Source organism: Mauremys reevesii, linkage group 5 (assembly GCF_016161935.1).
Source record: "Mauremys reevesii isolate NIE-2019 linkage group 5, ASM1616193v1, whole genome shotgun sequence".
NCBI classification, from domain to species: Eukaryota; Metazoa; Chordata; order Testudines; family Geoemydidae; genus Mauremys; species Mauremys reevesii.
This window is the reverse complement of record NC_052627.1, coordinates 137,966,696-137,993,924: the sequence shown is the minus strand read 5'-3', so window position 1 is coordinate 137,993,924 and position 27,229 is coordinate 137,966,696. Positions and strand designations below refer to the sequence as shown.

Genomic DNA, 27,229 nt, shown 5'->3' with positions numbered 1-27,229 from the left:
TTCAAACATTTGAAAGGTTCCCTCCCCATGCTGAACTCTGGAGTACAGATGTGGGGACCCACATGAAAGACCCCGTAAGTTTATATTTCACCAGTTTAGATTTAAAACTTCCCCAAGGCACAAATTCCTTTCGTTGTCCTTGGACGGTTTTGCTGCCACCCCCAAGTGATTTAAACAAATATTCAGGGAGGGACCACGTGGAGCCCTATCCCCCAAAAAATATCCCCCCAAGTTCCTTCACCCCCCATTCCTGTGGGGCTTGAGAATAATATACCAACCAATCAGATAACAAAGTGAGCACAGACCAACCCCTATGGAGTTTAGGACACTAAAAATTAATTAGGTCCTTAAAAGAAGAATTTTATTTAAAAAAAAACCAAAAGAATAACACCGGCAAAAATCAGGATGGAAGGAACTTTTTACAGGGTAATAAGAAGATTTAAAACACAGAAAATTCCCCTCTAGACTCAAATTCAAAGTTACAAAACCAACCAAACAAAAAAGAAAACAGGATTAAACCTCCTCTTAGTACTGGGAAAATTCACAAGCTAAAAGAAAAGATAATCTAAAGCATTTCCTTGCTATTACTTACAATTTCTGTAATTGTAGATGTATCATGTCAAGATCTTTTTAGGAGCTGGTTTACCTGCTTGGTCTCTCTCTTTGTCCCGAGAGGGAAGCAAACAAAAAGAGCACCAACAAAACCTTCCCCCCCCCACCCCCGATTTGAAAGTACCTTCTTTCCACTTTGGTCCTTCTGGTCAGGTGCCAATTAGGTTAATTGAACTGATTAACGCCTTACAGGTAAGTGATCCAGTACCTCTGGCCAGGAGGGATTTTTTGTTACTGCACACATAAGGGTTGTTACCCTTCCCTTTCTATTTATAATAGTTAGCATAAAAAAAGATGGAGAAAAGTTGTTAGTAGTACGCGGCTCGATAGTATTCATTACCATGTATTTTGGCAGGTTTCCATGCCCCCTTTAGGGCTAATGTCCTGCCTTCCATTCCCATTTCCATTGGTGTCGACATTTGGCGCCATCGGCCTTTTTTCTTAATGTTTGAATGGGGGAATGTTGCATGCTTGTGCTTTGATACATTTGGTTGATTATTTAGAGAAAAGGGTTGAAAGAATAGAGTGAGAGAACAAAGAAAATAAAGATTTTTGTTTTTAAAGGGTTAGTTTGAAAGAATAGAGGCAAGTTATTAAAGAAAACAAAGATTTTTGGTGAGGCTGAGAAAGGAGAGATGATTTTAAAGGCCTAGTTTGGCATTTTATTAAAGAATAAAAGAAATTGAGATAAATTTAAAAGGTGTATTAAATACAAGGGTAGGTTAAGAAAAGAGCATTTAGAAAGAGTTATATAAAAGAGAAACGTATAAAGGTAGGTTAAAAGAGAGAACAGGGTAAGGAAAGGGAAAAGAAAGCCACTTTTGCAAAGGGCAAAGATAGACAGCACATGGTTGAGTCCCTGGGGAAAGAGGCAGCTCCCAAGGCTCACAACCCCTCAGGACAGTTATCCTCGCCTCTGGAGCTCACCAATCAGATGCTGTTCTACAGTTGTGTCATAAAATACTATTTCCTGAATCAGTCCTATAGTCCCAAGATTTTTAAACAGGAGCCATCTCCCTCCTCTCCCCTCACTACCCTCCACCCTTAACTGTTTCTTAGCTAAAAAAGCAGACCCCAAGCATCTTTCCCACCATGTAGCACATTTACAAAGGTGTGTTAATAAGGTTAAAACCATAAGCCCTTACTAACTAACAGTTTTTAAAAGCTTTTCCCCTATGTTTTAGACTAACATTGGTCATTTTTTAGTGAGGCCAATTTGAAATATTATGCTTTTGCAGCAAAGCTGCTGTTAACAAAAACAACCTCTGTGAGCCAGTGGATCAGAGAGAAGAAGGCTGCTTCCTGCCCCGCTTTTTAACAAATACAAGTGAAAGTTATATTAAGTTTAGTAAAAGAAAAAACACTTTAAAAGACAAGCCTATATCAAGACAGAGCCCTTTATTTAACATTTTTATGTGTGTGTTTCAATTAAAAAAATGAGCATGTAGCAACACCCTAGAGTGAAAACCACAGAACTTTAGTAACAGCCAGTTTATATTCCTCTTATTCTGTAAATCAGTGGATCAGAGAGAAGTTTATTTTCCTCTCCACTTTTAACAAATCCATGCGAAAGTTATATTAAATTTTCATTTTCTTAGGACTTTTAGATTGAAATTTTCTGTTGCCTTATCAGAATGTCTGTTTTTAAATGTTTGCAACCCGTGTGCTGAGACACAGGTACAAGCTCCTGTGTTTGGTTTGGGTCCATAGATTTTATTACAATAATACATCCCAGGCTGGAGCTGTGGCGTTCTCTACATTTTAAAGCAGATCAGACTAGTAAGGCTGCCAGTGATCCGCGTACGATAGTCTGCCTTAGCAATGCGCTAGGTCGCCTTCGGTTTGCTTGGTTTTACACAGACGTCTTTCCTAGCCTTTTAAACACTGTTACAGTTGTAAGAAATGGTGAGATTGCAGTGAAAGACACTTTGTGAAAGTTATAACAAGTGTTTTATTCCATTTACTGATCGTAAAAGACAAAAGCCATCGCGTTGTGACCGCATGAAGCCTATCTGAAGAACACCCCACCCCTTGACTTTCCCCCTTTATCTGTCGGTTTGATGATTTCATCTAAAATGCCGTTTGGGTCCTCGGCCTCTGTCACTTTCTCCACCAATTCTGCTCCTAGAGCTCAATGTTCCTGGGTTAAACAGAGGCACTGCAGTGCGTATCCCAGCGTGATGATGATATTTAACACACTCTCCAGACACAAACTACCGCTAATTTCGTTAATTTTACAGTTTACAATCATGGTGCCTCTGACCAGGGCATCTATGGGGCACCCAGGACAATCCTCATTTTGTTTCTCTCTCAGGCAGTGTTTGATGATTCCGTGCACAGCTGCTCACACCATTGCACGCATCACGGTTTTACGGTTATGAACTCGCACAGGCTTAATACCGAATTTCCCCCTCAGCTTTAGATAGTACAGGCCTAGAGAATAAGCATCCCCCTCTGTTTCTGCATTCTGTTGAGCATCTGCTGTTGGGTCTGGGCCACAACAGACTGGGCCCAATCCGCTCGGCCCTTCGGAGCTGTCGGTGTCCAGAACCGCCAAGTCCTCTGAAGAACCATCGCTCAGCTGCTGAAAAATGTACAGTAAGAACTACGTGTGAGGCATCTTTGTACTTTGTCACAGCATGCAGCTTTTAAAACCTTTTACAACCTTTTAGACCCCTTCCGCATGCAGCTTTTAAAAACAACAACAACAAATGCAGCATGTCTCTGTGCAGGCTTGATCCAAAAGGCTCTAGCCACCCGAGCACCAGTGATCGGGTCCCTGCCAAACCATCCCTTGAACATTCTTACATACAATGTACCAGTGCCTCATCTCTGTACAGCCCTTTGTTTGATTCATTTGGGTTCTCCTCGCCGGGGGCCAGAGTCTCAAACAAGTCTTGGTCCGGCGGTCTGGCCTTGTGTTTCTCCACCGCGTCGTTCTTTTGGGTACAGGCTGTGACGATGCTGTTCTAGCAGGAACCAACTGAGAGTGCCAATTCAGGACCAATTGCTTAAACAAGGCAGTTACAGCCCAAGGCTGGGGTTTTTCCACCTCTAAGGCAAACCAAACCAGCCAGAAAAAGGGGACTTTGGTTTCACCCCACTGGCTAACAACAAGTCACACAAGCAATTTCCTTAGACACTCCAGTCTCCCAGTATCACCACCAGTGCCATTTGTCCTGGGGATGAATGGTTATGAAAACCAACACCCCAATAAAGAAAATGGTTCTCTCGATCCCAAAGAATCAAGCCCCAGACCCAAGTCAAAATACAAATCAGGTCTTACCCAAAAATCACGCTCTTGCCAATCCTTTAGAATCTAAAATCTAAAGGTTTATTCATAAAAGGAAAAAGGTAAAGATGAGAGCTAGAATTGGTTAAATGGAATCAATTACATACAGCAATGGCAAAGTTCTTTGTTCAGGCTTGTAGCAGTGATAGAATAAACTGCAGGTTCAAATCAAGTCTCTGGAACATCCCCCGCTGGGATGGGTCATCAGTCCTTTGTGCAGAGCTTCAGTTTGTAGCAAAGTCCCTCCAGAGGTAAGAAGCAGGATTGAAGACCAGATGGAGATGAGGCATCAGCCTTTTATAGGCTTTTCTAGGTGTAAGAGCCTCTTTGTTCTTACTGTGGAAAATTACAGCAAAATGGAGTCTGGAGTCACATGGGCAAGTCCCTGCATACTTTGCCGAGTTACAAGGCTTATCTGCCTTCTCTCAATGGGTCAATTGTGTAGCTGATGGTCCTTAGTGGGCCATCAAGCAGGCTAGGCAGAGCTAACACCAACTTGTCTGGGATGTCTCCCAGAAGCACAGCATAAGTTTGAAGTACAGACAGTACAGAGTCAATAAGATCTCTCTCTCTCACTCTCTCTCTCACTCAACCACATGCTGTTTATCTTTGCCATTTGCAAAGGGGCTTTCTTTTCTCTTTTCTTGTCTGCAAGCCCAGATCCTCAGAGGCATTTGGGCTCCTGGTTTCCATAGAAATCACTAGTAGTTTGGGGCCTGAACACCTCTAAGGGTCTGGGCCGCCAGTTAGCAGACAGGCCCCTGAGACACACCAGGAGCGGCACTGTCAGGATCGGCACTTGGACAGCCACAGACCGCAGAAGCTGCACTCAGGTCCTGCTTTCCATAGCGCTAGGTGCTGCACAAACACACAGGAAAATGAGGTCATAGAATCACAGAACCATCGGGTGAGAAGGGACCCCAGGGGCATCTAGTCTAACCCCTGCCAAGATGCAGGATTTGTTGTGTCTGACCCATCCCAGACAGACGGCTAAAGCCTCCTTTTGAATACCTCCCGTGAAGGGGCTTCCATGATGCCCTGAGGCGTCTGTTCCTGAGATTTCATCTCAATCTGTTATGCTGGAGTTATGACGGTGCAACATAGACCAGCCAAGAGCCCCGAACGGGGCCTTGGCTGTGCCGGTGTCCCTCCTCGGGAGGGAAACTGTCCAAGATTAAAATAAAAGACGTCATAGAGAACAGCCTCGCACTCGGAGCATGTTCCTTCTCTGCGCGTGGCTGGTCTCCAGCCGCAGTTCGGTTCCGTCGCTGACCTGCAGACGTGTGATTTCTAGATCTCCGGGCACAGAGCAAGCTGCAAGCGGTTGAAGAAGCTCCAAGTCTCTCTGCAGCCTGACAACACCTCGGACGCGTCAGCAAAGGGATCGGACAGTAAGTCGCAGGAGGAGGGTCTTAGGCACCAGGGTCAGTTCCTGCCTACAGGGATGGGGGGTGCCTGGCATCCTCCTGCTCCTCTCCATAGACTTCCCTGCCAGGTGGTCCCGTCCCCTGTCTAACGAGCTGCTGCTCTGCACCTTCCTCTGCCAGCGGAGGCTCTGTTCCCAGGGACGGGTGGCTGCTCCAGGCTCCCTCCTAGCTCCCTTCCTGGCAGTGGCAGGCTGGCTGCATCCGCCCCATGCTCCTGCGCAGGATGCCTAGTGGTCACCATCTTCCGTCCTTTCACTCTTGCTCCCTTCGCTCCATAGTTTTCACCTTGGCCCCTGTATTGTCAGGGTTGCATTGGCGGGAAAGACGGATGCAGCTCATGAGACACACAGGGCCAAATTCAGACCCTGGTGTAAGCAGGACGTCAGTGGAGCTGCACTCATGGGTCTCCATTTGCCCCCCAGTCCCTGAGCCCTCCCTGTGCAGCTCCAATAATTTGGGTACCTGCCACAGTCCCATTGCTGGAGGCAGAGCGCCCCCTTGTGGCCACGTCTCACAACTGTCTGTCTGTCTGGCACAGGGCTGCACATACAAACCCGTCCATGGATCAGGTTATTCAGCGACCAGTCAGAAAATGGGCCTGAACTAAACCCCGGCACAGAACTCGCCTGAACGCTGGGCTGTTCAAAATCCCGGCCTGGAGCCCAGGGCCAGAGCTCGGGGCCATGGATGTTCTTGCAGCCCCAGCTCTGCCCCATGCTGCAGGGGACCCGCTCACAGCTCACAAGGGGGGAGAAATTGGGAAGAGGTGGCTGGGGAGATTGGGGGGACAGGGCTAGAATTCAGGAGAGCTGGGGTCAATTCCCAGCTCTGCTGCAAACTTCCTGTGTGATCTTGGGCACCTCTCCCTGCACCTCAGTTCCCCTGCACGAAAATCATCCTTTATTTCTCCCACCTCGTGTCTATTTTGGCTGTGAGCTGTTGAGAGCAGGGACTGTCCCCTCCTGTCCGTACAGCGCCTGGCACACAGGGGCCTGGCACACAGGGGCCTGGCACACAGGGGCCGGCAGGTGCTGCTCTACTGCACGTACTGCACGTGCTGATAATCAAGTGTTCTGCATCTCCACTGACATCGCTGTGACTTTCTACTAGCTCTGCAGCTATTGGATGAAGCGCAGGCAGGAGTCCGGATGCTGAAAGCCCAGCTGGGTAACGTCAGTGCAGCGTATGGAGAAATCCAGATCGGGCTGGACAACGTTAGTGCAGCGCGAGCAGCAGTGCAAAGTCACTGCAATAAGTACTAGCTGCAGTGCTGGCTGGTGCTGTTTCTGCTGGTGCTGAAGATGAACGGAGGATTTCAGCTCCCAGGCTCACAGCGCAGCGCCTTTCTCCAGCACCGAGTTCTCTTCCATTAAAAATCACCGGTGGCTGCACCTGGGCCCACACCGCGTGGAGTTAAATTACACCATAGGCCTCGTTAGCCTAATGGGAGCACCCAGCTATCAGCTCCAAACCCGTCAGATCACAGGCAGAAAGTGATCCTGGCATTTCAGCGTATGGGGCGTTACTTTCAGAACCATCCCTGAGCCAGCGCCCCTGGCAGGGTGTTGTGGGAGGTGCCAAAGTGCAAAAGACCCGAGACCTTCACCACTTATGATCATTGAAAATTGTTGATACTGAACCGGGAGATCTTCCACCTTGGGCAGCTACATTCCCCCTCCTGAATTCCCCCTGCCAGCTCAGCTGAACAGTGAGTCTCCCCTTTCCCATTACAGCCATGCTGCTCTGCACTGGGACCAGTGCCCATGCTCCAGCCCAGATGCAGCTGCATTTCAGTGCTGAGGGAGTGATCCCGTGGTGTCTGCTTTCTGCAGTGCTCTGTGGGATCCATCATGTGGCCACAAAAGTTACTTATTGTGATGCTGGAGAATCATGATTCAGAAATTCCCTGAGCTTGGGGCAGCTGAAGGGCAGGGGAAATGCAGCCCTAGAAACCCTGAGTTCCCTGCGTGTGACCCCGGGCATCTCACCTCAGTATCTGCTCCTAGGTGACGTGCAGACAAAGCTCCCAAGGGGCTGGAGGTTTTACGGTGGGAACCTCTATTACTTTTCACAAGAAAGGAAGTCGTGGGATGAGGCAGGTTCCCGCCTCCTTGGGATTGCGCTGTACTCTCCTTGGTCAGGCTGGGCACGGGAGGCTGTGGGGCCGGGGCATGGCCGAGCCAGCTGCAGTTGGTGCAGTGACCTCAGGGGGCTGTGGTCGAGGTCCATAAGCAGGGCCAGGGAGAAGTTAATGACTGACCCCCGCTGCCCTCTCTTCCCGTTCCTGCGTTCCCATCCCGGGGGTGCCTGGGACGTGCTGTGCCACCTGCTCTGGTTCTGGGCACTGAGATCCGAGTTGCTGCTGCTCAGCATTTGGAGCCACACACTGACTTTGGCTCTTTGCTGGCCTGTCAGGCGCAGGGCAGATGCTACCCCCGGCCGTCAGAAGCCCTTCGTCACCATGGCCACAAGAGCTGTGGAGAACTCTGAGGGGTGGCCGGGGGGTGCATCGCTTCACCGCGTCATTGCTGGGTGTCTTGGTGCCCTGCCAACAAAAGAGTCCACAGAGCAGAACTGAGCTCAGGAATTGGCTGTGGTTCTCCACGGAGACATTAACACTCTGATTTGTAGGTTCTGGGGGGAGAATCAGCCAGACAACTGGGATCAGGAGGCAGAGAAGACTGTGTTGAGCACAAGGAAGCTGAAATGGTGGAATGATGCCAACTGCACTCTGCTTTTCTGGTGGATTTGTAAGCAGGCCCATGAACAGGCTGGGTTGTGTGTAGTATATACCTCGTTAGTCTTCATCACCATGTATTTTTAACCGGTTTCCACACCCCATTTAGGACTTAGGTCCCGCCCTCCGTTCTCGTTTCTTTTGTTATGAAGGTTTGGTGCCATTGGCCTTTTTGAAAAAAAAAAGGTTGATGATTTATTGTTTGTATAGGGGGAATGTTGCGTGTTTGTGCTCTGAAACATTTGATTGATTGTTTAGAGAAAAAGGTTGAAAGAAGAGAGAGAGAGAGCTTAAAGATTAATAAAAGAAAGCTTTGGTAAGTGTTAGAGGGGGGGAAAAAGGAAAGAAAGATTGTTTGGTTAGGTTTAGTAAGGAGATATGATTTTAAAGGCCTAGTTTGAAGTGTTATTAAAGAATAGAAAGAGAACTTAAAGAAAAATGAAGATTTTTGTTTTTAAAGGGATAGTTTGGAAGAATAGAGGCAAGGGCTAGTTTGGTATGTTATTAAAGAATAAAAATATTTGAAAGAAATGTAAAAGGTGTATTAAATATAAGGGTAGGTTAAGAAAGAGCATTTAAAAATATTAAATAATATTGAAAAATAGGTTAAAAAGAACACATGGCAAAACAGGGCATTTACTAAGGCAGAGACTATTTAGTAAGCTCATGGTAAAAATTTAAAGCTTGGTTAAGAAAGAACCATTTAAACTATTAAATACTAGGATAGGTTAAGAAAAGAGCATTTAAAAAGAGTTAAATAAAAGAGAAATGTGTAAAGGTAGGTTAAAAGAGAGAACAGGGCAAGAAAAGGGAAAAGAAAGCCCCTTTGCAAATGGCAAAGAGAAACAGCACGTGGTTGAGTCAGAAAGAGAGAGAGAGCGAGCGAGATCTTACGCTTCTAACTGTTCCTGAAGAAAGAGGCAACTTCCCAGGTTCAGAGCCCCTCAGGATAGTTGTCGCCACCTTTGGATCGGACCAATCAGATGCTGTTCTACAGCTGGGTGATAAAATACATTTTCCTGAACCAATCCGACAGTCCTAAGGTTTTTAAACAGGAGCCATCTCCCTCCCCCACCCCCTTAACTGCCTTATTCTTAACTAAAAAAACAGATCCCAAGCATCTTTCCCGCCATGTTGCCCTTTTACATAGGGGCTTTAATAAAGGTTAAAACCATAAGCCCTTAGTAACAAACAGTTTTTAAAAGTTTTCCATTATGTTTTAGACTAACATTGGTCATTTTTTAGTGAGGACAATTTGAAGAGGCAGCAAAGCCGCTGTGAGCAAAAATAGCATCTGGTGAGTCAGTGGATCAGAGATAAGAAGGCAGCTTTTCCCCCCACTTTTTAACATAAGCATGTAAAAGTGATATTAAGTTTTGTAAAGGAATAATCACTTGAAAAGACAAGCGTATATGAAGAGACAGCCCTTTATTTAGCACTTTTGCTTGTGTTTTGATAAAAAATGAGCATGCAGAAACACCCCAGGGTTAAAGCCACAAACCCTTGCTAACAAAAAGTTTTTAAAAGCTTTTCCCTATGCTTTTAGTGAGGACAATTTGAAGAAGCAGCAAAAACAGCGTCTGTGAGCCAGTGGATCCAAGAGAAGAAGATTGCTGTTTCCCCCACTTTTTTTAACTAATAGAAGTGAAAGATATATGAAGTCTTGTAAAGGAATAAACACTTTTTAAAAGACAAGCCTATATGAAGATACGTCCCTTATTTAGCACATTTGAATATGCATTTCAATAAAAAGTGAGCGTGCAGAGACATCCCAGTGTTAAAAACACAGAGAACCTGTTTATAGAAGTAATTTATAGTGATAAAAAAGTTTTCCCTTCTGTTTTAGACTAAGGTCGGCCATTTTTTAGTAAGGACAATTTGAAGCAGTGTGGTGTGACAGAGTAGTGAGTGGGGAGTATTGACCTGGTAACGTTGCGTGGGGGGTTTACTGGTACTGTCTGCATTGGTGCTGGATGGTGGAGGGACATCAGAGTGTGACTTCACTTAAGGGATGATACATGAGCATGTAACCTGAGCCCAGGAGGTGGTTGGGGCCAGGTGACACCTTCTGTCCAGGAAACTGGACAAAGGCTGGCGAAGGGGCTGGGGTGTGTGGGGGGGGGGTGGGACGGCTGGAGGGAGTTTGAGTTTGGAGCTGGCTGGGGAAATGGAGGGAGGCCCAGAACCGGGGTCTGGGCTCCCTGCCCCCCAAGATGGACCTCACTGAGGGGTCCTGTTTTCTGTACCTACAAGCTCTATTTTGTACTGCATAGCTGTCGTCTAATAAACCTGCTGTTTTATCGGCTGGGTAACTGAGAGTCATGGTGAATTGCAGGAAGTGGGGGGTGCAGGGCCCTCTCTCCCGCACACTCCGTCACACGTGCTTCTTCAGCAAAGCCTCTGTGAGCAAAAACAGCATCTGTGAGCCAGTGGATCAGAGACTAGATAAGATAAGGAGGAGCTTCTATTTAAACAGATCTGATGATGAAAGATTGCTGCACCTAGAAGGCCCTGGCCAACACCAGCAGTCCAGCCTCTCATGAAGAGACATTATATGACCGCTGCTATGGGACCTGAAGAGTGTTTGAGATGGGTCATGGGAGCGGGGAAACAGGGATAGCTAATGATGCCCGTGTGACGTTATTGATATAATCTGGGACCATATAGAACATGGTTGCAACCAAGGTCCTGTAGTGACACTACATCTTATGTAAAGGGGGTCATATAAGGTGTCTAAGACCAGGGTATGGGTTGCTGGTTATGATTATGCTGTCTGTATGTATGTATCATTTTGTAGTTGAAGTTATGAGTATTGGCTCTGTACTGTCTGTACTTCAAACTTATGCTGTGCTTCTGGGAGACATCCCAGACAAGTTGGTGTTAGCTCTGCCTAGCCTGCTTGATGGCCCACTAAGGACCATCAGCTACACAATTGACCCATTGAGAGAAGGCAGATACGCCTTGTAACTCGGCAAAGTATGCAGGGACTTGCCCATGTGACTCCAGACTCCATTTTGCTGTAATTTTCCACAGTAAGAACAAAGAGGCTCTTACACCTAGAAAAGACTATAAAAGGCTGATGCCTCATCTCCATCTGGTCTTCAGTCCTGCTTCTTACCTCTGGAGGGACTTTGCTACAAACTGAAGCTCTGCACAAAGGACTGATGACCCATCCCAGCGGGGGATGTACTCCAGAGACTTGATTTGAACCTGCAGTTTATTCTATCACTGCTACAAGCCTGAACTAAGAACTTTGCCATTACTGTATGTAATTGATTCCATTTAACCAATTCTAGCTCTCATCTCTACCTTTTTCCTTTTATGAATAAACCTTTAGATTTTAGATTCTAAAGGATTGCCAACAGCGTGATTTGTGGGTAAGATCTGATGTGTATTTTGACCTGGGTCTGGGGCTTGATTCTTTGGGATCGAGAGAACCATTTTCTTTATTGGGGTGTTGGTTTTCATAACCATTCATCCCCAGGATGAGTGGAATGGGTGGTGATACTGGGAGACTGGCGTGTCTAAGGAAATTGCTTGTGTGACTTGTGGTTAGCCAAGGGGGTGAAACCAAAGTCCCCTTTTTCTGGCTGGTTTGGTTTGCCTTAGAGGTGGAAAAACCCCAGCCTTGGGCTGTAACTGCCTTGTTTAAGCAATTGGTCCTGAATTGGCACTCTCAGTTGGGTCCCGCCAGAACACCATCGTTACAGCCTGTACGCACAAGTATGACATGGTGGAGAAACACGAGGCCAGACCGCCGGACCAAGATTTGTTTGAGACTCCAGCCCCCGGCGAGGAGAACCCAAACAATCAAACAAAGGGCTGAACAGAGATGAGGCACTGGTACATTGTATGTAAGAATGTTCAAGGGATGGTTTGGCAGGGACCCGATCACTGGTGCTTCGTTGGCTGGAGCCTTTTGGATCAAGCCTGCACAGAGACATGCGGCATTTGTTGTCGTTTGTTGTTTTTAAAAGCTGCATGCAGAAGGGGTCTAAAAGGTTGTAAAAGGTTTTATAAGCTGCATGCTGTGACAAAGTACAAAGATGCCTCACACGTAGTTCTTACTGTACATTTTTCAGCAGCTGAGCGATGGTTCTTCAGAGGACTTGGCGGTTCTGGACACCGACAGCTCCGAAGGGCCGAGCGGATTGGGCCCAGTCTGTTGTGGCCCAGACCCAACAGCAGATGCTCAACAGAATGCAGAAACAGAGGGGGATGCTTATCCTATAGGCCTGTCCTATCTAAAGCTGAGGGGGAAATTCGGTATTAAGCCTGTGCGAGTTCATAACCGTAAAACCGTTATGCGTGCAATGGTGTGAGCAGCTGTGCACGGAATCATCAAACACTGCCTGAGAGAGAAACAAAATGAGGATTGTCCTGGGTGCCCCATAGATGCCCTGGTCAGAGGCACCAGGACTGTAAACTGTAAAATTACAGAAATTAGCGGTAGTTCGTGTCTGGAGAGTGTGTTAAATATCATCATCACGCTGGGATACGCACTGCAGTGCCTCTGTTTAACCCAGGAACATTTAGCTCTAGGGGCAGAATTGGTGGAGAAAGTGACAGAGGCCGAGAACCCAAATGGCATTTTAGATGAAATCATCAAACCGACAGATAAAGGGGGGAAAGTCAAGGGGTGGGGTGTTCTTCAGATAGGCTTCATGCGGTCACAAAGCGACGGCTTTTGTCTTTTACGATCAGTAAATGGAGTAAAACACTTGTTATAACTTTCACAAAGTGTCTTTCACTGCAATCTCACCATTTCTTACAACTGTAACAGTGTTTAAAAGGCTAGGAAAGACGTCTGTGTAAAAAACCAAGCCAACCGAAGGGGCGACCCTAGCGCATCGCTAAGGCAGACTATCGTGCGTGGATCACTGGCAGCCTTACTAGTCTGATCTGCTTTAAAATGTAGAGAACGCCACAGCTCCAGCCTGGGATGTATTATTGTAATAAAATCTATGGACCCAACCAAACACAGGAGCTTGTACCTGTGTCTCAGCACACGGGTTGCAAACATTTAAAAACAGACATTCTGATAAGGCAACAGAAAATTTCAATCTAAAAGTCCTAAGAAAATGAAAACTTAATATAACTTTCACATGGATTTGTTAAAAAGTGGGGAGGAAAATAAACCTCTCTATGATCCACTGATTTACAGAATAAGGGGACTATAAACTTTACTAAGGTTCTGTGGTTTTCACTCTAGGGTGTTGCTACATGCTCATTTTTTTAATTGAAACACACATTTAAAAATGTTAAATAAAGGGCTCTGTCTTGATATAGGCTTGTCTTTTAAAGTGTTTTTTCTTTTACAAAACTTAATATAACTTTCACTTGTATGTGTTAAAAAGCGGGGGAGGAAGCAGCCTTCTTATCTCTGATCCACTGGCTCACAGAGGCTGTTTTTGTCAACAGCAGCTTTGCTGCAAAAGCATAATATTTCAAATTGGCCTCACTAAAAAATGACCAATGTTAGTCTAAAACATAGGGGGAAAGCTTTTAAAAACTGTTAGTTAGTAAGGGCTTATGGTTTTAACCTTATTAACACACCTTTGTAAATGTGCTACATGGTGGGAAAGATGCTTGGGGTCTGCTTTTTTAGCTAAGAAACAGTTAAGGGTGGAGGGGTTGTGAGGGGAGGGGAGGGAGATGGCTCGTGTTTAAAAATCTTGGGACTATAGGACTGGTTCAGGAAAATGTATTTTATGACACAACTGTAGAACAGCATCTGATTGGTGAGCTCCAGAGGCAGAGATAACTATCCTGAGGGGTCGTGAGCCTTGGGAGCTGCCTCTTTCCCCAGGGACAGCCACAAGGGTAAGATCTCTCTCTCTCTGACTCAACCACGTGCTGTCTATCTTTGCCCTTTGCAAAGGGGCTTTCTTTTCCCTTTCCTTACCCTGTTCTCTCTTTTAACCTACCTTTATACGTTTCTCTTTTATATAACTCTTTCTAAATGCTCTTTTTTTAACCTACCCTTGTATTTAATACACCTTTTAAATTTATCTCAAATTTTTTTATTCTTTAATAAAATGCCAAACTAGACCTTTAAAATAATCTCTCCTTTCTCAACCTCACCAAAAATCTTTGTTTTCTTTAATAACTTGCTTCTATTCTTTCAAACTAACCCTTTAAAAACAAAAATCTTTATTTTCTTTGTTCTCTCACTCTATTCTTCCAACCTTTTTCACTAAATAATCAACCAAATGTATCAAAGCACAAGCATGCAACATTCCCCATTCAAACATTAAAAAAATCTGATGGTGCCAAACGTCAACACCAACGGAAATGGGAATGGAGGGCAGGACATTAGCCCTAAAAGGGCATGGAGACCTGCCAAAAATACGTGGTAATGAATACTATCGAGCCGCGTACTACTAACAACTTTTCTCCATCTTTTTTTATGATAACTATCATAAATATAAAGGGAAGGGTAACAACCCTCATGTGTGCAGTAACAAAAAAATCCCTCCTGTCCAGAGATACTGGATCACTTACCTGTAAGGTATTAACCAGTTCAATTAACCTAGTTGGCACCTGAACAGAAGGACCAAAGGGGAAAGAAGGTACTTTCAAATCGGGGGTGGGGGGAGGAAGGTTTAGTTGGTGCTCTTTTTGTTTGCTTCCCTCTCGGGACAAAGAGAGAGACCAAGCAGGTAAACCAGCTCCTAAAAAGATCGTGATATGATACATCTACAATTACAGAAATTGTAAGTAATAGCAAGGAAATGTGTTAGATTATCTTTTCTTTTAGCTTGTGAATTTTCCCAGTATTAAGAGGGAGGTTTATTCCTGTTTTTTGTTGTTGTTTCTTGTAACTTTGAACTTGAGCCTAGAGGGGAATTTTCTGTCTTTTAAAACTTTTTATTACCCTGTAAAAAGTTCCTTCCATCCTGATTTTTGCAGGTGTGATTCTTTTGTTTTTTTTAAAAATAAAATTCTTCTTTTAAAAACCTAATTAATTTTTAGTGTCCTAAACTCCATAGGGGTTGGCCTGTGCTCAGTTTGTTAACTGATTGGTTGGTATATTATTCTCAAGCCCCACAGGAGAGGGGCTGAAGGGGCTTGGGGGGATATTTTTTCGGGGGATAGGGCTCCACGTGGTCCCTCCCTGAATATTTGTTTAAATCACTTGGGCGTGGCAGCAATACCGTCCAAGGACAAGAAAAAGAATTTGTGCCTTGGGGAAGTTTTTAATCTAAGCTGGTGAAATATAAACTTACGGGGTCTTTCATGCGTGTCCCCACATCTGTACTCCAGAGTTCAGCATGGGGAGGGAGCCTTTCAAGTGTTTGAAGACTGCTGTCAGGTCACCCCTTAATCTCCTCTTTTCCTAACCAAACGTGCCCATTTCCCTCAGTCTTTGCTCTGATGCCTTGCATTGGGATTGGAGACGTGGATGTAGAGCTACAGCAAGACCAAGAATAACAGAGGCATAGGGCTAAGAAAAGGGATGCGATTTGGAAGAGAAATAAGAGATGAGGAAAAGGAATGGGCCACGTTATCTGCATGTAAATCAAAGGGATTGTGCTGTCCAGCTGTCACCAAACATCTGCAGAATTCAACCCAGGGGTTTCGCCCTATACACTCATCTCTCCCAGAATGTGTATGGCACAAAGTCTTTTTCTAACTCTTCTAGGGACCTCACAAGATGCACTTTATTAAATGTCATATCCCCATCTGTGGTATCACCTGGAGAAATATCTTTGTCTCTCATAATGCATCATCAAGATGCTCTGATAAAATCTGGGAATATCCATGTAAAATTGCCTAATCATGATGTCATGGTGCTGAACTTGAATTGTACTTACCATGAGTTTAACTATGATATTTCCAAGAAAGAGTAAATTAAATATAAATTTTGTCCAGTAGAAGATGTTAATATTCAGTTTGCTACGTTATGTTCTAATACATTGACATTGAATTTTTCCCTGAACCATTACGGAGAATGGACATTTGAAGCTCCTTTCGAACTTAGGGTTGGGAAAGATGCAAGTAATGACATCACCCTCCAGGAAGCAAGTAGGACCATTTGTGGTAAAGAGAGATATAACTAGAAGTCTAATGATAAATCTGCAATACTCTGTAAAACAATCATGCCAACTCAATTATCTATTGCCACACTGTACGCCCCTTGTGCCCATTATATCTCTCTGCTGTTTTTGTGCGGGAGAGTGTGGCTAAAGGGAGTGTTGCCTCCAACTTCTTCAGTAATCAAGAGGAAGAAGCGAGATTTGGGAGCAATCTTATTAGGCAAATGGGAGCTAGTTTGGGGGTACTTAATGCTGTGGGTCAGCAATATTTGGCTAAGTGTATAGGAGAATTGGGCCATGATGCAGCCCCGCTCTCAGAACCTCTCACTCTGGCATTCCAAAGCCTGGAATCGATAACTTTTGACATTTTGACTATTCTTCAACACTCTCATGGCTTTAGTTTTAACTTTGAAACCCGCAGTGTCTAATTCTGTAGTGTAGACCAAGCCAGAGGGTGAGATTCTGCCAATTTTACTCAATATGAGAAATCCTTTAATTTGCAGCTGGTCCCCTTCAAATGAGTGAGGCTGCTTGTGGAGGAAGGTATAACCCAGTGTGGATTAGCAGGGCAGAACCCAGCCCTACTGCATCGGGAGGTTTTTCTAAGATAGCTTCCATCCTCAGCCAATGTGAGAAATATTTTCAGAGGAGGAAAGGGGGGGTTCCTGTTAAAACCAAGTTCCGCCCCAGCCTAGTGTTAACATCAAGAGAACGTGCATTCGGGATCTCTTTGTACTCTGTGTGGCAGGAGATTTTGTCATTTGGTTTTAACCAAAAGATTCTAATTTTAATTGAAAGTCTTTCTCGCCATGCTAAGCAGTCCCCTGCAGCGCTTCTGAGCTCTGGATGGTCTCGTCTGGATGGGAAGAAAGGTTTGCCCTTAACTCAAGCTAAAACCTCATGGAGACAAGGTAGGTCATATTTGTCACGTTAGTTATTAGGCACCTCCACAGGCTTTAACTTGACTTGCTAACAACTTATATGAAAACTACACACTGCCTTGTCTTCACTAGGATTTTACCTCAAGATTGTTAACTCAAGTTCTAGATCCAGTGTTGTTTAACAACTTCAGTAATGACCTGGTGTTACCCGGGGTTCTTTCAACTGAAAGCTCTTGGTAACATTTACTCTGTGTGAGGTGGTTTCAGGAAATAAATCAGGGGAGACGTGACTGTCCGACTGCTAGATGGCTGGCACAACAGGACATCACAAAGAGTCCCACTACCTCAAACTTTTCACCCTTATTTATAATACAATGACATGTCCCTTAAAGAAAACTTGTTCTGCAAGCAATTTCAATGGTCTAGCAAGAGGCTTCCTTCTAATTATGGATTAACCAGGTGTGGCTTTTTCCCAGAGTTTGAAGCCTTGAGACCCTGTCAGACACGTTCCTGAGGGCACATCCTGCTCCTCTAAAATGCATGCATCAGCAACTTCAACACAATTCTTCTCAGGAAGGACATGGGGTTAAGTGCCCTTTCTGTGGCACCCAAAACCCCTTCCCCTCCTGCCTTGGTTAAGCTAAGTCTGCTGCATGGCCACTTTACAGCCTGCTGACTTGGTTGCTTTTAGCAATAAGCCATAGTGGTTTCAGGCACTTTACTGGCTTGCCAAAATCTCCCCCTACAGTTCCCCTCTTTAAAGGTCACCTTTCACCCAAGGGGGCCTTTACATGGTCGCCACCACACCTTTTCTGGATGCACCTGCCTTGAGATCCAACGAAAGCTCAAGGCTCTTAACTGAGACTGAGCAAATTGTCTTCTTGTTGGCATCCCATACTTAGCACACCAGCATAGCACTGACAAGTGATCGTTTTAACCTCCTTTCCCGGGAGTACGAGTGCCGGTGGCAGTAGCCACTGACTTATCTGTCGGGGGACTTGCAACTGCTGGATTTTGCGCCATGTCCAGCATGTCATTTGGCTGGTAACAAAAATCACTACTAACTGGGACCCCAAGATTACTATGATGGGGTGTAGGGCCAAATTCAGGATGTGCCAGTGGGGGACCATCCCAATAACACTTCCCACCAGTGGTGTGACAGGTCTTGGCCAATTCTGGCAAATACCTGTTTAATTTCATGGGCATTCTGATGCACGGTGACCATGACTCTGCGCCCTTCCTGTTTTGCAGTATCCAGCTGGTTCTGTAAATCAGGGTGTACAAGCAATGTCTGTAAGGCGGTTAAATCCATTCCGAGAGGTACAGGTGTTACAATAGAATACAAAGTATAAGACACTTTTAACTGACTATATCGAAATTCGGGTACATGAAAGTCAAACTCACATCCCCTGATTGCTACAATATGACAGAAACATTTATTCTCATACAGATTATGATTTACTTTATGAACATAACTTGGTTTGTTTGCCAATACCTCTATCCTAGTAGCATCCAGCAATCCAACTTCTAACCCAGTTCCACCCAAAGCAGTTCAGTGCATTTCTTGGGGGCCTTTTCTGTAGGCTGCTCACCCCCCTTGGATGCCAGGGAACTCCAATAACCTTCAGTAGTTCACACTGAGATAGTGTTAGGGCAGCTCTGCCTTCACTGGGCCATTACTGTACTGCCCCTTATAGTAATCAGGGAAGGTGTGGCAATGGCTTTTCTTTCCTTACATCCAGTGTCATACAACACCCAGGTGCATTCAGCTCGGCTTGCATGCTGCAAGTTGACTAAGAAGTAACAATTGGCAAGTCTTAGTCATTGAGTAACCAATGTTTTTCCATACCCTTTTCCCCTTGGTAATTTCACTTTGTGCCTTAAAAATTTTTTTTATATCCATCCTTTTATTCCCCCCAACAGATAAACCCTGAATCTCATGCATATTTTGCCTTTAAATGTGCCTTTACCACCCCTCAGGATGTTTCCCTGTTAACAGGCTGATGTTTCTTGACCTCCACCCTTCTGCAACATTGGTTTCTGGAAATACAGTTAAAATGGTTGTTAAGCCTTTTCTGCCTAATGCAGTATTTTCTTTTTTATTGTAACACAGTACAGAACAATGGTAGCAACAAGACAAACAACACAAGACAAAACATAAAACACAAAACACAATCTTTGTCGCAACAATAGATCCATGGTATTCTGGGTTGCTCCTCAGCTGGTACCAGCTTTTCCTGATTTTCTGAAAGACAAAAAGTACGTATTGCTACCCCTTTCGGGGTGGCAGATTATTGCTTAAAATATCCCTTCCTTTTACAAATATCCTTGCTGATTGCTGGCAACAAAGAGGAATTACCCCCACACGTCCCTGTGGTTTTGTTCTATAGGCAGGCCAGGTTTCAGTGGCTCCTACCTTTTAAGGGTTTACGGGGAATTCTTATCCCACCGGTTTCAGAGAGGCAGCCATGTTAGTCTGTATCAGCATAAACAATGAGGAGCCCTTGTGGCACTTTAGAGACTAATACATTTATTTGGGCATAAGCTTTTGTGGGTTAGAGCCCACTCCCTCAGATGCATGAAGTGAAAAATACAGGAGCAGGTATAAATACGTGACAGGATGGGGGTTGCTTTACCAAGGGTGAGGTCAGTCTAAGGAGATAATAGTTCATTCTTGATCCTCTCTGGTTTGCTGTATAGGATGTTGATCAGGTGGTTCCGCAGTTTCTTTGAGAGTGTGGCACAATCTCTCACCATAGTCTGTGTGGTGTGTTGATTGTAATGGATTCTTTACCTTCAGTCCTTTGGTATTATGTCCATTTCTTTGCGTTTGGAAGGAAGATGATGTGTCTGTATCTGCATGATTTTTTTCATGAAGTTGATGGATTTCCACTTCATACGGCTGAATTCAGTGCCTTGCATGGTGACAGGTTCCAGAGTGGTAGCCGTGTTAGTCTGTATCAGCAAAAACAACGAGGAGTCCTTGTTCAGTCATTACATTCATGAGGTGGTGAACCTCGGTTTGCCTTCTTATACAGCAGACCAAGTTTGCAATGTTTCTCTGCTGTGCTAAGCTTTAAGTGTATTCACAGGTAATAGCTGAGAAGCATCAATACCATATGACCTTAAAGGTTTTTCCAAAAATCATACACACTATACATTGTTACAGGCGTACTTATTAACATTAAATTTATCCCAATGTTCAATATTAAGATCAAGTCTATTAAAAGTATCTTGTTATACCATGTCTTTTATTTAGACAATTTGTTTCTGAGGCCAGTGTGTACAATGTTCTCTTGAAATCTTTGCATAGGCTTTTTAATGTAATTATATCCTTGGGGTTTTGGTGAATTAAAAGGTAGGGGTGTCATGCATATAAGCAGACCCCTTTCGTACCGGTCTTCAGATTTCAGCACTGCATACACACAGAAAAAGGATATTTTTTCCTACTTGGGGTTAACCTGTCCCTCTCATATTTTTAGGTTTGACTTCGTTTTCCATCTTCCTCTGGAGGGTTATAATTTGAGCCTTTTGGTTTCAGGTAGTTTGTTTGCTGACCAGGCATATTCATTATCTGCAGCTCCTTTGTGGTGCCATTTATGGACAGTTCTCTCTTTCCTCTATCAGTTAGGTGATTTGCATTAACACAGACGCTTTCTGGCTTGTTTTTGCCTCCAAAGCAATCAGCAGCTCAGAGACCATGTGTTAAAGGGACAAAATCAACTTCCACCCGAGTTTTGATTTCTTTTCACTTTCAACTCCTGTTTCCAGAACACCCAGCCAGCTGAAAAAGAAAACACAACCTATTGTGGCTCCCTTTAGAGCTCTAATAGGAATTTAATTAAGTAGCATGTTTTGTTTGCATTTCTTTTACCCCTTCTACAATATGCACATGTCCTGGGGAAAAATGCACCTTCCTTTCATAGTTTTACTTCTATAACATTATATTAGCCATATCAACTTTTACATAAGGTGTAACTGTTTCTTTTGTGCTCACAGAGTTTTCATGGACCTTCATCAAAGTACAAGCTGATTACTCAGAGCCACCTTAAGGCTCAGTGTTTCTAATGTTGCCTCTTTTTTTGTGTGCACCTCACCCCTGCTGTTGCTCCAGAGAGGCACTGTCTTTTTCCTTATTTCTTTTACTACAGCTCTTATCTGCTATTTTGTTACCAAAAACAAAAAAAAAACCAATAACAACAAAAACACAAAGGATCCAGAATTTCTTCCCCTTCTCCTGGCTGAGTGTGGCTCTCAAGTGGCACAGCGGCAGCCCGTCTGCCGGTGGGGAACACAAGATGCATCCCGAGGGAGAGACCGGTCCTGAAGAGTCCCCCTACCTCAAAGTTTTCCCCTTATTTATAACACAATGACATGTCCCTTAAAGAATACTTGTTCAGCAAGCAATTCCAATGGCCCAGCAAGAGGCTTCCATGCATCAGCAACTTCAACACAGTTCTTATCAGGAAGGACATGGGGTCAAGCTGCCCTTTCTGTGGCACCCAAACCCCCATCCTCTCCTTCCGTGGTCAAGCTAAGCCTGCTGCATAACCACTTTATGCCCTGCTTTTAGCACTAAGCCAGACTGGTTTCAGGCACTTCACTGGTTTGCCAAAATCTCCCCATACACTGAATGTAGGTATGGAGAGCACACGGATAGAGTCTGCAGATGACACAAGGCTAGGAGGGAAGGGTTGCAACACTTTGGAGGATAAAGCTAAAATTCAGAGGGATCTTGCTAAGTTGGAGAACTGGGCTATAGACAACAACATGAAATTCAACAAAACAAACGTTATGTGCTACACATAGGGAAGAACAACCAAATGCAAAAATACAGAATGGGGGGAAGCTGGTTTGGCAGCAGCACAGCTGAGAAGGATCTGGGAGTTGTGGTGGATCCCAACCTCAACATGAGTCAGCAATGCGATGCTGTTGCAGAAAAAGCAAATGCAGTTTTAGGTTGCAGTAACAGAGGCCTCGCATGCAAGTCACAGGAGGTGACAGTACCGCTCTAGCCAGTGCTGCGTAGGCCTCAGCTGGAGAACTGTGTCCAATTCTGGTCACCAATGTATAGTGAGGATGTAGAGAAACTGGAGAGTATCCAGAGGTGGACACAGATGGTCAGAGGGATGGAATGCAATGCAAGGTGTCTGAGCAAAGCCTGAAGGAACTGGGTATGTTTGTTTTGGAAAAGAGGAGACTAAGGGGGGATATGACAGCAGGCTTCAAACACTTGAAAGATTGACATAAGAAAGATGGAGAAAAGTTGTTCTCTTTTGCCACAGATGGCAGGACGATGAGCGATGGGTTCAAACTACAGCACAGCAGATCGAGATTAAATCTCAGGACAAACTTCCTCACTGTAAGAACAGTAGGACAATGGAACAGATGCCTAGAGAGGTTATGGAAGCTCCATCACTGGAGGGTTTCAAAGGCTCGCTGACTATCTGGGATGGTTTAGACACAGCAAACCTGGCAGCTTGGCAGGGGTTAGACTAGACGACCCTTGCGGCCTTTTCTAACTTGATGGTTTTATGATTCTCTAAGTTAATGTCCCTCTTCTGCAGTGATGACCAGGCCTTAAGGGTTGGCTCCTTGCCTTCACTCAGGTAGCTCCAGCCAGGCCTTTCCCTCTGGCTGGTGTGGGGGAAGGTGCTCCCAGGATCCCCTCTGGATCCTCCACAGGTCTCTTTCTGCCCTTTCCCCGTCTATCAGGGCACTAGGCACCAGCTCTCCCTGAGTGAGGGAGCTCTACCAGCCCCTTGCAAGGCTCTGGGCCTCTCCCACCAGCCCCCTATGTCTTTCTGAGCCCCTTGTCTCCCTTCTGTGATACAGCAGGCTCCACTTTACAAGCAGCCCTGCCCCTACCCCAGGCTACCATCACATGATGTCTGATCCAGCCAGCATCCCAAACCATCACTGGGGTGGGGGCTAACTGCACACTGATGGGGCTGAGCCCAAATCCCCTAAAAGGGCCAGCCTGCCCCAATAGCACCCACCTGTCAGGGGAGGGGGAAGCCGCTGCCAGGAGTCAGGCCGTGCTGGGCCAGTGGTGATGCTGCAGCAGGGCACAGAGATGCAATGGGCTGGGCGTGGGTGGAGGCAGAATTATGTGTAACTATGACACCCCCCTTCCCTGCCCCTCAGCACAACTCCCTGCTGAAGCGCAGGCCTGAGCTCTGTCTTTTCAGGGCTTCAAAAAATAAACGTATTGCACAGAACTGAAGCTCAGAGCTACGGTACCAGCCCCTGCCTGAAGGGGTTAACGACAGCTGCCAGTCAGCTCAGAGAGTCGCAGACAATTTCTTAGTGAGCGAACGTTTAACACACACACAGCCCCTCGCAGACAGTACGCGGGACACTTTTCAGTCCCCTCAGCAGCGCGGTTCGGCAGTAAATCTGTGGGGTTCCTTACAGAGACTCCCGGTGCTGTTGCTGTTGTATGTATTTCAGTGCAAGGTAACAACACAACACTCACGTGTGGAGTTTGGGCCACACCTTCCGAGCATTCCCCTCTGACCTCACACTGATCATGTCCCAGTCTCTGTGGGGGCGGGGGTTCCAAATGTATGTGTCCCCCCTCTGGACTCTCCGGGGCCTGAGGAGAATGGCGGCCTCTCCGTCCCCACCCAGCACCTCAGAATCTCCTCAGCAAACACCAGTCCAAAGCCCCGTCTGGCCAGCAGTTATTCCCATGTAGCGCCCCCACTCCACCTGGTCACCTTCTTTAATGCCAGTTGGCTTACAGGAGTTGATGGACAGATCTGGGTTCTCCTGGATCCCGCCACCCCGTCAGCAGGGTGAATCTTCTTTATTTTCCCCTAGGAATTTATTTGGCGGTGCCTCCACCCCCCTCGCTCCTTCCTGGCAGGGTCACCAGGGCAGCTTGTGCAGAAAATTTTAACCACAGGGGAACTCCCACTTACTTGCCAGATCGTTGGAGACTCCCAAGAAACAACACAAACACATGCAATGTATTCAACACAGTAATTGTATTAAACAGGAGACAAACATACCATAACAGGGTAAAACACTGCTAATACCCGTGACTTTCCCCAGTCACGGGACCTGATGTATGAAATGTAAGATCAGTGTCCCATCGGTACCGTACTTTTTTGGGGCCTTTGATGACCTATGACCACGATCTCTTCTCTGCGGTGGTTTAGCCATGTGGCTGGCTGGGTTCAGTACAACCCAATGGACTCACAAGTCGGAGGAGGTGGTAAGTCCTTCCACAGGTTTAATAAGCAGCAGGTTATAAAATCCGCAAACCGTCACTCCCTGGCTTGAGGACACAGTTCAGGGAGTAGGGGGTCCCCAAAATAAATTCCCTGGTGCCCTCACAAACTCCATGAATGATCCTCAGGGTCAGAGCTGACTCTGGACCCCTCGGTCACTGCAGAGGGGCTGGTCTCTGCTGGCCGGGATCCTCCTCCGGCAGGAGTCAGGCTGCGTCGGTCCCAGGATTTCCCCTCCCCACAAAGGGGTGCAGGGCTCAAGGTGCAGGTTACACAACTACACTAAACTCCAAACTGTCGTCTCCTAGCCCAGCGCCCAGACACCCCCCAGCAGGCAGCAGCCCTGGACTCGCAGCCAGAGCAGAGCTGAGCATGTGGGGACTGGTCTCACCTAGGGAGCTGGAGGGCGAACTCAGCCTGGCTGGGGAAGTTTCCCAGCAAAACTCGACAAACTGGGAGTGATCAGTGGAGAGGAAAAAGCCAGCAAGGCTGCTTGTCCTTCCTGGAAACCTCCTGTACAGCCCCAGAGATGGCGACCGAGGCCGTGTCTACGCTACAAAGTCATGTCGGCGTTCAGCCACCAGCGTTTGTGTATCGCTGGGCGTGTGCCCACTTGGCTGCTTGTGCCAGTGCTGCTCGTACTCACCAGGATGCTTGTGTAACACGCTAACCTTTGATTCCACACGTGCCCCCGTCTCATCCCATGTTACCGCCGGAGCAGTGAGCAGGGTCTGTCTCTTTGGACAGCAGGACTCCCACCCGTGGATGGTCACACATAGGAAAAAGATGCAGATTTGGACAGTCGTGGATGCCCCAGGATAGGGCCGGCCTTCGGGGCAGGCGATGTGGGTGACTGTCCAGGGCGCCAAGGTCAGGGGGGAGGGGACATGGTCCGGAGGCAAGGAGCAGGACACAGGCCTGGCCCCAGACTGCCCCCAGCCTGCCCCTCACCGTGCTTCAGCGGGATGACGCTGGAGGCCCCACAACACAAGTGGGCCCAGGACACAGAGCAGGATGCCATGGCTGGGGCGGAGCTGGGGGTGTCCCAGGAGGGGAGAGGGCCCAGGCTGCCCCAGGCCCAGCCCCTCCGCTGCACGACCTCCGACAGCCAATCGCACGCGCCGCGCACGGGGATGATGCCTTTACGCTCTCGCCAGAGCCCCACCCGCAAGAGGGGGCCATGAAAGGCTGGGCCCAGGGGGCTGGAACAATGTGAATAGTGGGGTGCTGAGAGCCACTGAACCGAACTGTAACCCTGCATGTGATGGAAACCGCCTCCAGCCAGGGGGTGCGGCAGCCCCCCTAGATCCAGCACCTCTGGCCAGGCACTGCCGACAGAGCGCTGTCATCCGCTTCCCTCTCACCTCCTTCCCCCATCCACCCGTCTCTGCCCTCCATGCCCTCCCCTGTGCAACCATCTCTTATCTCCAGACCTCCCACTACCCCTCCTTCCCTCATCCAACCACCAGGCATCACTTCCCATTTCTATTTCTGGGCCAGTGCTGCTGTCAGAGGGAGGCTCTAACCCAGCAGGCTGCTGAAAGGACCCACAGGCCAGTCATCAGGGGCTCGGCTCAGCGCGAAGGCAGGACAATGGCCAGGGACAATATCTATGCGAACATGCCGATGACGGAAGCTGCTCCCCAGCCCAAAGGTAAGCACAAGAGGCTGCACCGGACCCTGGACTCCTGCTGGCCTCTCCTTGGCTTTGTGGTCTCTGCAGAGCATCCTGGGCAGCGACCGCTTGCTCCACTGACCACGAACCCAGAGCTCAGCCTTGTGCTGGCCAGACAGCACCACGGGCAGTGGGCGAGGGTGCTCGGTCAGTGCTTCCCAGTGCGTTCTCTCCCCTGCCAGTCCCCAGCGGGAGAATGGCACAGGGGGAGAGATGGGAGTCCCTGCACAGCATCCCAGCCTCCTGCCGGGCAGTGCCGTGCCATGGGCTGGCCATAAAAGCCAGCCAGGCTCCCCCTCCCCAGCTCACTGCCACCATCAGCCTCTCCCAGGAGGAGATCACCAGGTTCGAATCCTCACAGCCCCCATCTCTGGGGACCAGCTCCCTCTCATCCCCCCATTTCACAGTGACACCTCCTTTCCTTACCCTCTGCCCCTTCCCTGCCCGAGCACACGCGTCTAACCGTGAGCAGGGGCAGGGAGATGTAGCTGTGTTAGCAGAGAAGGGGTTTCCCCAGGGCTTGGGGATGGGGAGGGAAGGAAGCCTGTTCCTCCAAGGACAAGGAGCAAATGGAGCTGGAAGTGCTGAGATAAGGACCAGGCTGTTTTCCTAAAGCTCCCAGCACAAGGGGCCCCTCTCAGGGCTTTGGCTGGGTGACTGGGCAACAAAATGGCAAATGAAATTCAATGTTGATTAATGCAAAGTAACGCACATTGGAAAACATAATCCCAACTGTACTTATAACACGATGGGGTCTGAATTAGCTGTTTCCACTCAAGAGAGGGATCTTGGAGTCACTGTGGACAGTTCTCTGAAAACCGCCACTCAATATGCAGCGGCTTCAAAAAAGCGAACAGAATGTTCGGAATCATTAAGAAAGGGACAGAAAATATCCTATTGCCTCTATATACATCCATGGTACACCCGCGTCTTGAATACTGCGTGCAGATGTGGTTGCCCCATCTCAAAAAAGATATATTGGAAATGGAAAAGGTTCAGAAAAGGGATTAGGGGTATGGAACGGCTGCCATATGAGGAGAGATTAATAAAACTGGGACTTTTCAGCTTGGAAAAGAGACGACTAAGGGGAGATATGACTGAGATATATAAAATCATGACTGAGGTGGAGAAAGTAGATAAGGAAGTGTTATTTACTCCTTCTCATAACACAAGAACTAGGGGTCACCAAGTGAAGGTTTAAAACAAACAAACAAACAGAAGGAAGTATTTCTTCTCAAAATGCACAGTTAACCTGTGGAACTCCTTGTCAGGGGATATTGTGAAGGCCAGGACCATAACAGAGTTCCTAGATAAATTCATGGAGGATA

At 46.7% G+C, this 27,229-nt stretch overlaps 1 protein-coding gene across 2 annotated transcripts in view; it reads left to right on the top strand.

Moving 5' to 3' along the window:
* LOC120406477 (C-type lectin domain family 4 member F-like) overlaps nt 1-27,229 on the top strand; it is a 331,059-nt gene that overhangs the window by 294,545 nt on the left and 9,285 nt on the right. Inside the window, exon 1 of one of the 2 annotated variants that reach the window (XM_039541364.1) lies at nt 25,781-25,880. The exons of the other annotated variant lie outside the window; for it this stretch is intronic. Coding sequence (XP_039397298.1) covers nt 25,820-25,880 — 61 coding nt within the window. The 5' untranslated portion in view covers nt 25,781-25,819. Of the gene's footprint in view, nt 1-25,780; nt 25,881-27,229 lie in introns of those variants that run through there. 2 annotated transcript variants of the gene reach the window in all.